Here is a 14,783-nt window from a genome sequence, read left to right on the forward strand (position 1 = left end):
CTTCTTCAGGATGAAACCGTTTTCTTTTTGACTGAATTTTCACTTCCTGTCAGGAACTGTGAACGTCTTTCTAGATGTTCCAGTATCTGTGTGATGGTGTTTCTGTGTTCTGGGGTTATTGCTGTGATTTTTCTCAATGAATATGTTTTTTTTTTTTAATAAGAACTTGAAATAAGGAATTTTGACTCAAAGAATAACTCAGAGGCCAACAAGCTGGAAAAGAACTGCAGATGTGTTAAAGCTTCTCACCCCCCATCTCTCTCCCTGGGATGGGGAGGAGCTCAACACTGCAGTATGCCCCCCACCCTACAAAGTAGATTGCCTCTGAGGGGAGATACCAAGTCACACCAGGATCCCAGAAAAGTGCAGATGATGCCATTTTTTAATTCCCAATCAGCTTGGAACAATTATCAAATCTCAACTATAAAGAGTCTCCAGATCAGCACAGAAGTTCCTCAACAGCAGCTGGACGGTAAGAATTTAGCTCTTTATCAGCATTCATTATTTCCCACTGAGAGTCAGGCCTATGGTCAGAACAGGAACTCACTTTTGTCCACACAGAGATTTTGCTGATCCTTCTTGGTAGTTATTGTTAGTCCAAACCAAACCCATACATCACATTGTGTGCTACGTTTACAGCCCTGGAGCAGACGAGATTAGGGGTCATGGGAAGGTTTGGCTGTTCAGATGAATGGAAGTCAATGAAATGTATAAAGTAGGACATGTGTGAGAGTCAGAGTGCACATGATACCCAAGTGGGTATCTTTGCATACACACACATTTGCACACACTGACCCTTCTAAATTTGTGGGTTTGGATAAAAGCCTCTTCCAAGGAAAAACATGACCCAACATTTGTGTCATGTGGATTTGTCCATATTTGTGTATATTCAATTTAATTCAATTCAATTTTATTTGTATGGCCCAAATTCACAACAACAGCCGTCTCAATGGGCTTCTTACTGGTAATTGTAAAGTAAATATACAATCAAAAGGATAATAATGCATAGAATTCAATAGGAAAATACTAAATTGAACTAAAGAGACTAAACCATTTGTGTACTGAGAATCATTTGCTTGTGTGTATTTATGCGTTCGTACACATGTATGTGTGTATATCTGTTTGTGTGCACGTAATTTGTTTTTCTCTGTGTGCATACGTGTTTGTTTGCCTGTTTGTACTTTAATGTGTGAGAGTGTATAATTATGCTTTTAAACAGACATACGTTTGTGCCAAGTTGCAAGTGGTTTTGTGTGTATGTGCATGTTTTGTATGTCCATGCACTTACTGGTATGCATATACTGTATGTGAGGGGATTTTTGTGTGCATGAGTTTATGTGTTTGTGCATGAATATTTGTGTGTGTTCTTGTCTGTTTATGTTTGTATGTTTATGTGTATGTTTGCTTTTTTGTGTGTGTTTGCACATTGGCAGGCACATTTGTTTTGGAGTGTTCGTGTGTGGGACACATTTGGTTGTGTAGTAGCCCATTTTGACATGTATGTTTGCAAGTGCTTCATGTGTGTATGTGTCCGTATGCTTTTCTGTTACTGCGTATTTGTGCTTGTTTTTGGGTGTTTGTAAGTTTGTGTGTTTTCTTGGGCATTTGTGCGTGTGTTCATGAGTGCTCGTGTGTTTTCGTACACGTGCACACACAGTAAATTTGTGCTGGGGTTTGTGTGTGATTTTTTTCATGTGCAGGTGTTCTTGTATCTACATACATTTCCATGCAAATGTACATGTAGGGTAAATATACACGTATTCATTGTGTGCTCATGCTGTTGTGTATGGTCTTTTGTGTTTGTGTGTACGGGTACGCTTGTGTCTGTATTTGTCCCCGAGTGTGCTTGTGTAAGTATGTTTCTGCTTGTTTGTTTCTCTGTTTGTGTGTTAGTATGTATGTGTGTATCTGTAAGTGTGTCTATATTTGTGAGCATTCCAATTGTGTGTCAGAGTCTGTGTGTCAGTGCGTGTGTTGCTTGTGCTTTTGCGCACACCAGTTTTTTTTTCTTTTCTGCTTATTTAAACCTTAGATAGAGGTTTAACCATTGACTGTGTATGAGAACTGGACTAAGTGACTCCTCCCCCCTCACATTCCAAACAGGAAGTACCTGCTGGCCCCAAGAAGACAAAATCTAATAGACTTCTATTGAGAAATAAACAGCTATTACTCAGTCATTCAATTTGTCAGAATCACCAATCTTGCTCTGCTACCTTTTTTTTTTACATGTTCTTACTGATCCTATTTTTTTTCATGATATCAAGTTATAGACTAACCAATCAGATGCCTTAGGTATGTGTTTTCACGTCCAACGTGAGATTCTCTCGAGCTTGTTTTCAAGTGGCAGGGATGTGGACTTCCAACAAACTCAATTCTGCTTGGGGAGAGTGGTTGCCATAGAAATGTTGACTCAGACCAACTCACACCAATCGCTACTTACTTATGACACCTGACATGGCGATGTCCATATCGCTAAAAAATGGTGACTGAATTGACTTAATTTTGTCTGAGCTTGAAGCAAACCATTTCCTACGCGTGATCTCACACTTCCTCTTTCCAATTGTTGTTTTTTTACAGTCAATGGGTTTAATTTGCAGTTCTGACAGTAACCATTTGTTCAGGAAAAACAAGAAATCGTGTTATTTTAATTTAGGAAACTTGTTAGAGAAACGTTATCAAAGATAATATACTGACATTTTAATGTGTTCTCTTTAAACCCATTCAATGTTCGACGGAAATACCTGAGCTTTACTGTTAGATGCCAAATGTACTAAAGAGTAATTTCCCTGCATTGCTTTAGATTTGTATGTTTTTGTGTCAGGTTTAATTTAATGTCAAAATCCTTTTTAGTGGATCTGAACTCAGGATGAATGGTTTGGTCAACCACCTTGACATTTTCTTTCTGTTTCTCCCAGATAATCCTGGCTGTCTGCAGAACCCTCTCGCATAAACAACTTTCTGCTCCCTGCTGGACAGTTTACAGTCTTCTGCTGGTCCTATAGTACTCCTTATTGGACATTTAAAGATCATACTTTTTTTCATTTGGCACATCTATCTTCATAGAGATGAGCCATCGCCTCTTCTTAAGTGTGCTCTGTTGGTGTGTCTTGTCAAAGTGGGAGGAATCAGGCTGTAAGGCATTGACGCTGAACTCGGTCATCCTCCACCACATCTCAGGTGGAGGAGCAGGAGTCTATCAGAGAAGGAGGAGAAGAAGTTGGGTGTGGAACCAATTCTTTGTGTTGGAGGAGTACACAGGGGATGAGCCTCTGTACATCGGAAAGGTACAAAAAATAACTCAGTTAATAGATTTTTTACGTATAAGTGTCCAAAAATATAAAAAGTTTTTATGTCCTTGTACTGCACTGTATGTTGGTTGCAGAATTGTACTGATTTATTTGAATTTACGTTATTTCTCTCTTTTTGACTACTTCCAATGATAAGTAAAATCATTTTTTTTTACATTGATATAAAGTAAGTTAATTAACCCTTGAACACAGGAGATGTTGCCAGCGATGCGCTCTTTAACATATCGTAACTCCTCGACCAATCACACAATCAACATGATTCATATCAGCTGTGCATTGATATGCAAAACATTACTATTGTCAAGTGCTGCATAAGGGCACACGACTGCTTTTCTTTGCTTCAGAATCCACTGGAATTACATGAATACATAAACATTTAAAAAGTTACGATAGACGAATATATGTTAACTCTGGAACTAAAGCTCCAGTGTAAAATGGTTACATTTAGTAAGGTCAAATCTGTTTGATGCAATATGAAGTTCAACTTCCTCTACTGTCTTGGAAGAGGGTCTGAAGTTGAGTCATGGCATCATTGCATGACTCAACTTCAAGATGTCACCTGGAGAAAGGAGAACCTTCTCCGTCATGTCTTGGGAGAGATAAAGCAAGGTCTGAATGGGGAATCCAGTTAAAAATGTAGCCGAGACATCTTTGCTAACAAACAGGAGGTGTCCTTACAGTGCCCAACCCAACACATTTAACTATTTTCACACCTCCTAATACTTTTACTCCTTTCCAAAACACACAATACAGACCTATACACAAGTTAAAAGAAGAACGGTTACCATAGATTTTCTGTCCACTCCCCTGTGGGAGGAGCCAGTCGCTCAGTACTTTAGGTTGTGTCTCTTGGGCATTGGCTTTCTGGGCCTGGTGATCCCCCTTCCAGGTGTGCTGGGGCATCCCAGAGATCTCACGAGCCGAGGATCTCATCACATCTGAGCCCAGGATTGTCCGTGTCCCTGTGCTGCTGGTTCTGCTCCTCATGTTTCCCTTGCAGTATTAAATCTGCTTTGCTATTCATTTTGATAAACCGGTTACCATCTACATTTCTTTTTATTTCACCAACTGGTTTGACTGGATTTTGCTTTGATCCCTTCAGCTTCACTCTGATATGGATAAAGGGGATGGCAAGGTAAAGTACTTCCTGGCTGGGGAAGGAGCCATGTCTATCTTCACCATCAATGAGGAAACTGGAGACATCCATGCCATCAAGAGGCTGGACAGGGAACAACAGGCCTATTACACCCTTCGAGCTCAGGCTCGAGACAAGATCTCCAATATGTTGGTGGAGCCAGAGTCCCAGTTCATCATCAAAGTCCAGGACATCAATGATAATGCACCAGTATTCCTTGATGGACCATACAGTGCCCAGGTTGATGAGAGCTCACCTGTAGGTAGGTGTGGACAGGAAACGTAAATTGCCAAAATGACTGATGTTTTAGTATAGCAAAGAAAGACTGCAGACAGTATCATCATTGTCCCAAAGCTCACCAGAGCCTTCTAGCAAAAACCAACTCCAGCTGTCAATGTGAACATGAAGTGAAGTCAAGCTCTTAATGTGAAAGGATCAGTTTGGGTTCTAAACTAAAGCGTCTTTATATATTCTTTCTGCAGGTACGTCAGTGCTGACCGTAGTGGCGACAGATGCTGACGATCCGACCTATGGAAACTCTGCCAGAGTTGTCTACAGCATTCTGCAGGGGGAGCCATATTTCTCTGTGGAGCCAAAGACAGGTGAGAACACTGAGCCCTCACGGGTCAGTTTTTCATCCAAAACCAGTGTTGAGATCAGGCTGCACCAATGAAATAAAGGACTGTACAAACACCAACCACCCCCACCTCTATAGAGTTAGTCTGTGCATGATCCTGAAAGTGTGTAGGGACCCCCCCCCCTCCCCCCAGCCCACACAAACACACCAGATTATAAATCATTAAAACAGCTTACACAAGCTTTCTGCTCACATCATCCATGAGGTATTTGGGTTCATATAAGTGAGATGACACATACAGCAGCACCATCTTATAAGCAGTATTTGCAGCCTATCATGTCACCGACAGCTCATTGGCAAAGGTACACAGACCTTCGGGCTTTGCTGCCAGAATTGCTGAATGATCTGAAAACGTTGTTTTTGCGAACTATATTCTCTCATCCCAGAGATCCACGAGCTTGATTGACCTACAGTAAAGACTTTGGCTCATTAAATAAACTGTAGCAAGGAAACTTAGTTTGGATCACACATTTTATAAAAATTCTGATTAAAAATGCTTCGCAGATAACACAGTTAAAACACTAAAATTACAATTAAAGACCCATTCTGATGAAAATTGTGTTTTTAGTGTTCCCAATATGGTCTTCTGCCATTTTTCTCATGATGGAGATCATATATAAAGAAAATCCAGCTTTCTGAGTACCGGTATTTCTTTATTCAAATCAGGATGAAATAGTCTGTTTCTGAGCTTCTCAGAGTTTCAGCTAGTTCATGTCAGACCAACATGTCAGAGATGTACTTTGGTGCTGCACCACAAGAGAATCTAAAACCAACAGCTGCTATTCTCTGAGTAATAAAAATCCAGCAGTGATCTGAGGACAAGTCTGCTTTGGTTGTATTTCCTGGCTTTAGTCAGACATTTTTAGACATTGCATCAGATGGTGACATTAGGGTGCTCCAGATCTTCTCACCTGTCCTCCAGGTGTGATATTGACAGCTCTGCCAGACCTTGATCGGGAGGCACGGGACCAGTATCTCCTGATCATCCTAGCTAAAGACATGATTGGTCAAATGGGAGGTCTGTCAGGAACCACATCTGTCACTGTGATGCTGACTGACATCAATGACAACCCACCTCGCTTCCCTCTCAGTAAGCACTTTCTCTGAAATGTCTTCATGCACCTGACATGTTGATGATTCATGACTGCTGTGTTCAACAGAGATTTACCAGTTTACTGTACCAGAATCGGCTTTGATCTTATCTGTGGTTGCTAAGATCAAAGCCGTGGATCTCGATCTTGGTCGGAATGCTGAGATGGACTACAAGATCCTGGACGGAGATGAACTGGGTACCTTCGGCATCATCACTGATCCAGACACACAGGAGGGACTGATCATCTTACACACGGTAATGGTTTAACTAACCCTGTTGCACATACAGGTTGGAAGATGGGGGTTTGTCAGTAGAGGCTTTTAGGTCTAATGTAGTTCATAATGAGCTTCAAACATGCAGCCACTCTTAAACTGTATTAGACTTAGGTTGACACAGACCACAAAGGATTTACAGATCAGGATTTTGCCCCTTTATTATCCTTAATCTTGTTGACTATTTTATATTTACATTGCGTTCAGCATCCTAATTTCAGCTCTAGTTTAGTTAGCTATTTTAGTTAGAAACCTTTTAATTTCCTTCGGATTTTGGCTTTCATACAGTTAAGCAAACTAAATTTACGTTTAACTTTTATATTGGCATTATTTAAAGTTATTATTCAAGAAGTTTTAATAAACTTCTTTAGACAGCCCTCATGGAGGATGCCCCACATGTAGATAGAGGTTAGTTGCAAAGTTGCAAGCGCTGCAGGGAAACCACTGGCTGTATTAAAATAGTGGACAGAGTGACATCCCCCATAGAAAATGGCTCATTTCCGGCTCCAACCAAACCAAGTCAGTTCAGTCAATTCAGTGTAATTTTCTGAATGCTGTCAGTTTTATCAACTAGTACTGAACATTTTTATACAAAAAGCACAGAGAGAAAACCTAAACTTTCAAAGTTGTGAAAAAATGTTGATAGAGTAAACTAGTAGTACAATCATTTTAAACAGAAAGCACTGAATAGAAGCTGAAATGGCTAAGATTGGATTTTTTTCTTTTGTGTAATTTTTCCTTTAACCCTGGAGAACCCATTGGGGTCAATTTTGGCCACAATTTCATTTCTTATTTATTTATCTTAATATTTTTTTCAATGGTATTTAATTTTAATTTTTTTAATATTTCCATTTGTTTTGTCTGTAGTTAATTGCTCCTGACCAAAATAAACAGCCTGCAGCATTTTGGACAAGCTGGAGGTTCTTTGAAGACTGTTTTCGAGCTGCTTGATAACAAAGAATAACAACAATCTGACCTCAACTTGAATGAACTCATTTCTTTATGTCATTCTGAGACAGAATGTTTCTGATTTTAGAAATAATCAAGAGATGAATGAAGGTTCTAGGAACCTAAACATGGTTGTGAAATTACATGATTATTACCTTGAGCTTTTAGTCATAGTAGTCTGGTTTTATACTAAGAACGAATTTAAAAAGCAAACATTTTTAAAAGATCAAGATTCACATTTATTTTATGAAGCAAATCAATCAAAGTAAACGGGAAGTGACATAATTCTCCTTCCTGCAAACATGGTTTTGAAATTCCAGTCTTAGTTTCCGTCTGACTTCTGGTTTTCTGCAGACAGTGGGGTCCTGTTGAACTGTGACAAAGTCTTGAATCCTGATCAAGACTTTGGACACACATCCTTTTTCTTTCTGCCTAAGCTAATCTGTTGGTTACTCCTCCATCCTCCACAGATCCCTGAATGTGATCATGAAATGTTTTTACTCCTGCTTTGTCACTAAGATTCGCTGTTTCTTACAATTATCTGGTCTCTTTTTTCCAACAGCCTCTGGACTTTGAAAGCAGATCCAGTTTCTCTTTACATGTGGAAGTCTCCAACCGCATAGTGGAGCCTCGCTTTCTTTTGGTGGGTCCATTCAGTGACCTGACCACAGTTCAGCTGCAGGTGGAGGACGTGGACGAGCCACCAGTGTTTACCCCTTCTGTCAGTTGGATGATGGTCTCTGAAGCAGCTCCAGTGGGGACCATAGTGGGATCTGTTTCAGCAAGTGATCCGGATGACTCCAACAGTCCAGTCAGGTGAGACAATGAGTTGACAGCAGTAGAATGAATAGATCTTTTTAAAAACCAACACCTGTCTATACGTCCGTCTGCAGGTACGCTATCGACAAACGGTCAGACATGGAGCGTCACTTCAGTATAGACAGCAGCTCAGGTGTCATCAGGACAAACAAACATCTGGACAGAGAGAGCAGAGCTCTGCACAACATCACCATCACCGCAACAGAAAAACGTAGGTCTCATGCAGAGTTGGGAGGAACTTATGACAAAAGTAATAAATAACAGTTACATGGTATTTTTGGGGCATTGGGACATTCTCACTTCACAGTGAGAAGGCTCTGGTTCAAATCCCGGCTGGGACCTTTCTGTGTGGAGTTTGCATGTTTTCCAAATGCATGTGTGAGTTTTCTCTGGGCTCTCCGGTTTCCTCCCACAGTCCAAAAACATGCTATATAGGTTCATTGATGACTCTAAAGTGCATGGGAGTGTGTGTGTGGCTCCAGCAACCCCGAAAGGGATTCAGTGGGTTTATAAGATGGATGGATGGATGGATGGATGGATGGATGGATGGATGGATGGATGGATGGATGGATGGATGGATGGATGGATGGATGGATGGATGGATGTTACTTTTTTGCTAGAAAAAGCAGTGTAATATTATGTAACGACTTCTGAGTAATTTTTACTCATTGCATGTTCATCAACGTATGTATTACAACAGATTAACCCAAAAAGAAATATTTTAAAGCAGCAAGACCCAAGGTCATTTGGAGATACAAACAAAATAATTTTTCTGCTCTTATAAGTCACTTTTAGTGTTTTAAAATTAATATTGACTGAAGTAGTAGTACTGAATCAATTATCTTCCTTGGTGACTATTTTTGTGTTTTGAGCAAGTGTGTTTTCCACAGAGCCATGTTTCTCTGTCTTCTTGTCGTTGGATAGTTGGTGTCATTTGAACCAGTTCTTACCTAATAACATTTGCTATGGTCTCAGGTTCTCTGTTTGGTCTCTGTTTTCTTATTTTTTAAAAGTAAATTGCATAAATTTTTATTTACATTAATTGAATTGACCAAGGCTGAGGAATTGGTTCAATTGTGCTTCCTGTGCTTTAATTTTACCAAAACGTAGAAATATCAGTAGTCCCTGCCTATATCACCCCTCATCTGAAACTAAAATCTATTTATCACTTTATAAGCTACAGGTGTTATCCAGAAGTAACTTAAAAGTAAGCCAGGATTCATGGAGCAAACAATATTCTGAATCACGTTCAAAGGGAAGGAATTACCTTCGAGGACCAAAAATGAAAGAAAAAAAAAGTAATATAATAGAAAAATGCTAGCCCCAAACTGGTCACATGATGCAGTAACTGATGTTTTTGTTAGTATGTACCTGACGGGTGTTTTTCGTGCTTTAGAGGGTCAGTCCCTGGCAGGCTCAGCCGTGGTTCTGATCTCTGTAACAGACGTTAACGACAATGCTCCAAGCTTTGCCAGGAAGTACCACATCTCAGTCTGCGAGAACGCCCAGCCAGGACAGGTGAGCCTTATATGCCTGCCACACTCTTGCATTCATTCAGCAATACTGAAGATAGAAGTTACACCTTTACTCCTGGTGAAGAGCTTTGGGTTCAGGAATGTGAAAAGCTCTTTTTACAGCTTGACTGTAAAATCTTGTAAACGGTTTCTTCACTGGTTTCATCACTAGTTCGGATGGGTCACACATGTTTATCTGGGACAAAATGAGCTCACTGTATCATGGTGCCAGTAATGTGGTGACCTGATTCTGTGTCACTTCTGAGTCATGTGACCTGGTTTCAACAGATCAGAATTTGAGTCATTAACCCAGTTTGTTTTTGGGACTTCAGGTTGTTGAGACGCTGAGCGCTGTGGATCCGGATGAACCAGAGAGGGGACATCGCTTCCTGTTTTCTCTGACAGCAGCCCATCATAGTTTCACTCTGACAGACAACCACGGTCAGTCCACCTCAAACTTTAAAGTGATGTTCTAGGTCCCCCTCACAAAGTCCATCCCCCTTGATCACATGCCGGCTTACCTGTCCGTGTACAGACAACACGGCATCTGTCCTGACTCGGCAAACTGGTCTCTTGCGACGGGATCAGCTGATGCATTTCCTGCCGGTGGTGATCTCAGACGGAGGCCACCCGTCCCTGAGTAGCACCAACACCCTGACCATCACCATGTGCAGCTGTGACCTCCATGGAGGGCAGCGGCTGTGCCACTGGGGGGCGCCACATTTTCAAAGCATCCTAAGTGCTGCCACTGTCATGACCTGTGTGCTCACACTGCTGGGTATGGACAGAGCATTCATAACCCCCACTCACACATCTGGGGGGTATTCCAGAAAGCAGGTTATGCTAGCTCCCACGGTAGGTTTGAGGCTAAAAAAGTGTACAACCACCGCTTTCGGTTTCAAAAACAGAGGTATGTTTCAGGGTATGCTCAGTTCCCCTGGCAACTCATGCTCTGAACATAACCTGGTCTAGAGCAAGTTTAGTTGAGGGTTAGTTTGTTTCAGAGAGGTGAAGCAGCATGATGTGTCCATTTGAAGATGATTTAGTGGATGAAGAAGCTCAGATAATACTTTTTCCACGATGAGAGGGTGATAAGACCACATATGGATGTTGGAAAGATAAATCCTTTTACATTGATTTAACTTAAATATTTGCTTTAGTTAAGATAAATCAATTCTTATTAGTTAATTCAGCTTAAAACTAACACGTAGTTATCAGACATTTATTTTACTTTCATTTAAATTAATTCAATTAAGTAGGTTTAACTTTGGTGCTGCTGTTAGATCGGCAATGCAAGGAATTGTGGGATACCATTCCCTTTGCCTGTCTGGATGGATTTGGGTTTAAGTGTGAGTTTTTGACCAAATGTGTTTAGTTGTTTAGCTGTTTTACTGTGTTTTGCCCAGTTATTTGTACTGTTATATTTAATTCTTTCTGCACCATGAGTGACTGGAAGGGAGAGGATGATGAGTTTATGTGTAGTGAAGTAATTATAAATTCAGAGATATGGTAGGTGGTGGCGTTATCCAATTCCGTTTTGTTTAATTTATCTTATTATAAAAATTAGTATATCTGCAGGCTCAAATTTAGACATGAGAGTTCAAGAATTACAATAAATTAAGATGGAAAAACTTTGATTGAATTGGAGTAATATGACATATAGTTAGATAAATATGTAAATTTGAGTTGTAAAAAAATATTGAGTTGGATAGATGTAAGAAATTAGGTTGAATAAATTTAACTTAATTACTTGTTACTAATTGAATTAATTTTAATTAATTGAATTAATTTAAGTTATATATATATATGCGTCACAAGGAAAATAAAATCAGAAACTCTTGCGTTTACTTTGTCCGTTCTTTTTCTCCAAGCAGAAACTCTTGTTTTTGCTGATGCAGCAGTATTGCTTTTTTGATGGGCGTATAATTTTCATACGCCATCATTAAAATCTCCGACTCCGTCTCATTGAAGTATAGCGCTCTTTTTTTCTCCACGCGTTTCCATGGTGACTCTGGAAATCGGCGATCCATTGAGAATGTCTTTATGTACCTGCTGTGCACGCCCATTAACCCAGGGTTACCAAGTCGAGTGTAATTACGCCAACTCATATCCGGTCTTTTGGAACCGACATACCCAGAGTAAGCAAGTTCAGGCGGATTTTAGCCAGAGTTCAGGATTAAAGTCAGGGTAGTTTAAACATGCTTTCTGGAATACCCCCCTTGAAGTCTGTAGAAACAGGTCCAGTTTCCTGTGACTCAGATCAGATCCTGACCCCTTCGGAATTCATAAATTTATCAAAGTGGAGCTGCGATACTGATTCTACAGATCTTCATTTTAAAATACAATTCAATCTCTGCTGTTGCTCGGCTTGTTAGGTTTTCCTGTCTCCGTAGGCATTGTCATAGTGACCACGGTCATCAGATGCAGGAAGCAGCAAACCCGGATTCTGGACCACGAGCAGGACATCCAAGAGAACATAGTCTACTGTGATGATGAAGGTGGGGGAGAGGAGGACACAGAGGCCTTTGACATTACAGCACTGAGACACCTGAACCAAACTAAGCTGACAAGCAGGCTGCCAAACTCCGGGACAGAAAGACACAGGATGATCCAGGAGTTCATCAGGGACCGACTCCAGGTAGCAGACCAGGACCTGACAGCGCCTCCCTTTGACTCCCTGCAGACTTACAACTTCGAAGGTGTCGGGTCAGCAGCCGTGTCACTGAGCTCATTGAACTCTCAAGACTCAGGAGAATCTGAAGGGGGCTATTCCTTCCTGAAGGAGTGGGGGCCGAGGTTCAGGAAGCTTGCTGAACTCTATAGTCACAACAAGAGGGGGCAGTGGCTTGATCTGCAGGAGAGTGATTTGTGAGGACTGGCGTAACTTTACTTGTCCTCACACCTATGAAGCATGTTGTGAGGCTGACACATTCTGCCGGAAGACATTCCTGACAAAGCTCCTTTGGACACCAACTCCTGTTTTTTATCGTAAAAGTTGGACAATAGTGAAAAAAACGATAAAATAACAAAGTGATCTGCAAAGATGTGAACACACTGCTGAAGCCACGCCCATCTGATCTCACTTCCTGTTATTTGACAGTACATCCCCATTTTTATTGTTTAAGAGTCAAGAAACTATTATGGAAGAGTCTGTAAATGTGTTTTGTGAAAGAGTCAATAGACGTCTTATTGGAAAAAGAAAACTGCAGTGGAACCAGAATTATTCAATATGGTTCTGCTGGGTGAACCAAATTTAGTTAGTAGCCTAGATGTGACCGGTTCAGAGAGGCTATTCTTTTTGTTCCACAGCAAACAGAACTTTGGACCCTGGATGTTTTAAAAAAAAAAAGTTAGAACTCTGAAGGTCTACATGCTACACTGCAACCACTGCAAGTTTTCCTACAGCCTCCTGTGTTTTATTTTCATTCCTCCTGAGGGGGCCACAAGAGATGGTTCTACTCTACTTTTCTTGGGGGATGCATCACTTTGGGGGGTCTCTTCCAACCTCCTCTTCTGTTTATCCATCCATGAGGGGGTCAACAGGCACTCTTTTCTTCTGTCTCCCTCATCACCAAAAGATCCTTCGTCCCTCAGGAGCTGAAGCCTCAGGACTTCTTCATAGCTTGTGTTTTTTGTTCTGGTCCTCCTCCAAGTCTCCTCCTTAAAGTTTGTTTCACACTTTGTGTAGGGCAACCAGGATGTGGCATTTGGGACGATCTTCTGTGAAAATATGTTATTTAACCAGTTTAGTTTTCTTTTTACTTCCGGGAACATGACACTATGTCCAAGTTTCCAATTAACCAACTGTTTTGTTTTTTGTTACTTAGTGACAAGGATTTTTCAGTTCAAAGTTTTTTAAATCCTCTAGTATCCACCATTTGCAACATCCTATTTCATGTTGTTTTTTTTTCTTTTGGTGTATTTTTGTTACACTTAAATTATTGAATTATGTTTCTTTTTATGATGCGTTTGGGTCTTTATTTGCCACCACATTTACCGAAAGAGCAATCTGGCCACCTGCTGGGAGGTACTTCACTGGGGTCCACACCAAAACATTTTCCAAGGCAGTGCAAGTTTACTTCAACACAAGGAACCAAAGACAAGCGTTCCCTCATGTTCTGCTGCTTGTTTGATTGACTGCATTGTGGCTGTGCGACTGTTACATGCAGCCAAGCAACCCTACATTGGGTTCAAGTGGAGGGAAAGTCACCAAGGACAGTTGGGGCTCTTGGATAAAAGTTACAGGAAATGAAATTCTACAGTTGAAGCAAAGTTTGGATCTTATTGAGAAACTACTTGTTCATTTAGCAGAAAACCCACTGAGCTGGTCGCAGACTGAATGCTCGATCTACCCAACTCTACAACCTGCAGGTGGAGATGGGAAAGTGAGATGAGGAGGGCTGCATTATTGAATCTGCTTTTTCCAAGAGAAACTTCTGAAGTCACAGAAAGAGGAATCATGTCAGCTCCTTCCAGTTAAAGCATTTGTCCTTTCTTTCTTCCAACCTGCACTGAAGACGTTCAGACTCTTGGTTTATTTTGTTTCTGTTCTGGTTTGCTTGGACCTGTGTATGAAGGGATTCATATGACTGTGACTGAATCTATTGTTAATATTTTACCTCGCATGTTCTTTTCCTAAAGAGTTTCTATTGAGATCAATGTTTATAAAATAGAAAGCACTTCTTAATGAGAGTTTGGTGACTTCCTTTGCATGAGGATTTTATCCATTTACAGTAGTTCACAGTGAAAGATAGAGCCATCACAGTGAGACACGTGACACTAGCAGGATTTGTTTGACTGATGTAAAAGATCGCCTGAGCTCTGGTGCAGATAAACAGGCAAACCTTGGTGCCCTTGAGAGCAAGAGTCTCTGTTCACTTAAGTTGAACCAAAGTGCAGGAAAGAATAAACAGGAGAAACTATTTTGACCTAAAGGCAATCGGTTAATAACTGAACAGTGATAAAACATCTGCCATAGCAACATCCTGGTTTGGTCCTTCTGCACAAAACCTCAAAGGATAAAAATTCAAGAATTTTTTTAGACACAGCTCACATGG

At 40.7% G+C, this 14,783-nt stretch overlaps 1 protein-coding gene across 1 annotated transcript; it reads left to right on the forward strand.

Moving 5' to 3' along the window:
* Positions 1 to 331: 331 nt before the first annotated feature.
* LOC101159613 (cadherin-7-like) lies at positions 332 to 13,685 on the forward strand. The gene is made up of 12 exons (XM_020710840.3): positions 332 to 472; positions 2,916 to 3,284; positions 4,411 to 4,705; positions 4,926 to 5,045; positions 6,003 to 6,170; positions 6,241 to 6,428; positions 7,956 to 8,209; positions 8,287 to 8,423; positions 9,609 to 9,730; positions 10,059 to 10,167; positions 10,262 to 10,504; positions 12,120 to 13,685. Exons 2-12 carry the CDS (start codon positions 3,066 to 3,068, stop codon positions 12,596 to 12,598), a joined length of 2,334 nt encoding a protein of 777 aa, XP_020566499.1. The 5' UTR covers positions 332 to 472; positions 2,916 to 3,065; the 3' UTR covers positions 12,599 to 13,685.
* Positions 13,686 to 14,783: the final 1,098 nt, after the last annotated feature.

Source organism: Oryzias latipes, chromosome 17, assembly GCF_053564925.1.
Source record: "Oryzias latipes strain Hd-rR chromosome 17, Olatipes_Hd-rR_3.1".
Taxonomy (NCBI): domain Eukaryota; kingdom Metazoa; phylum Chordata; class Actinopteri; order Beloniformes; family Adrianichthyidae; genus Oryzias; species Oryzias latipes.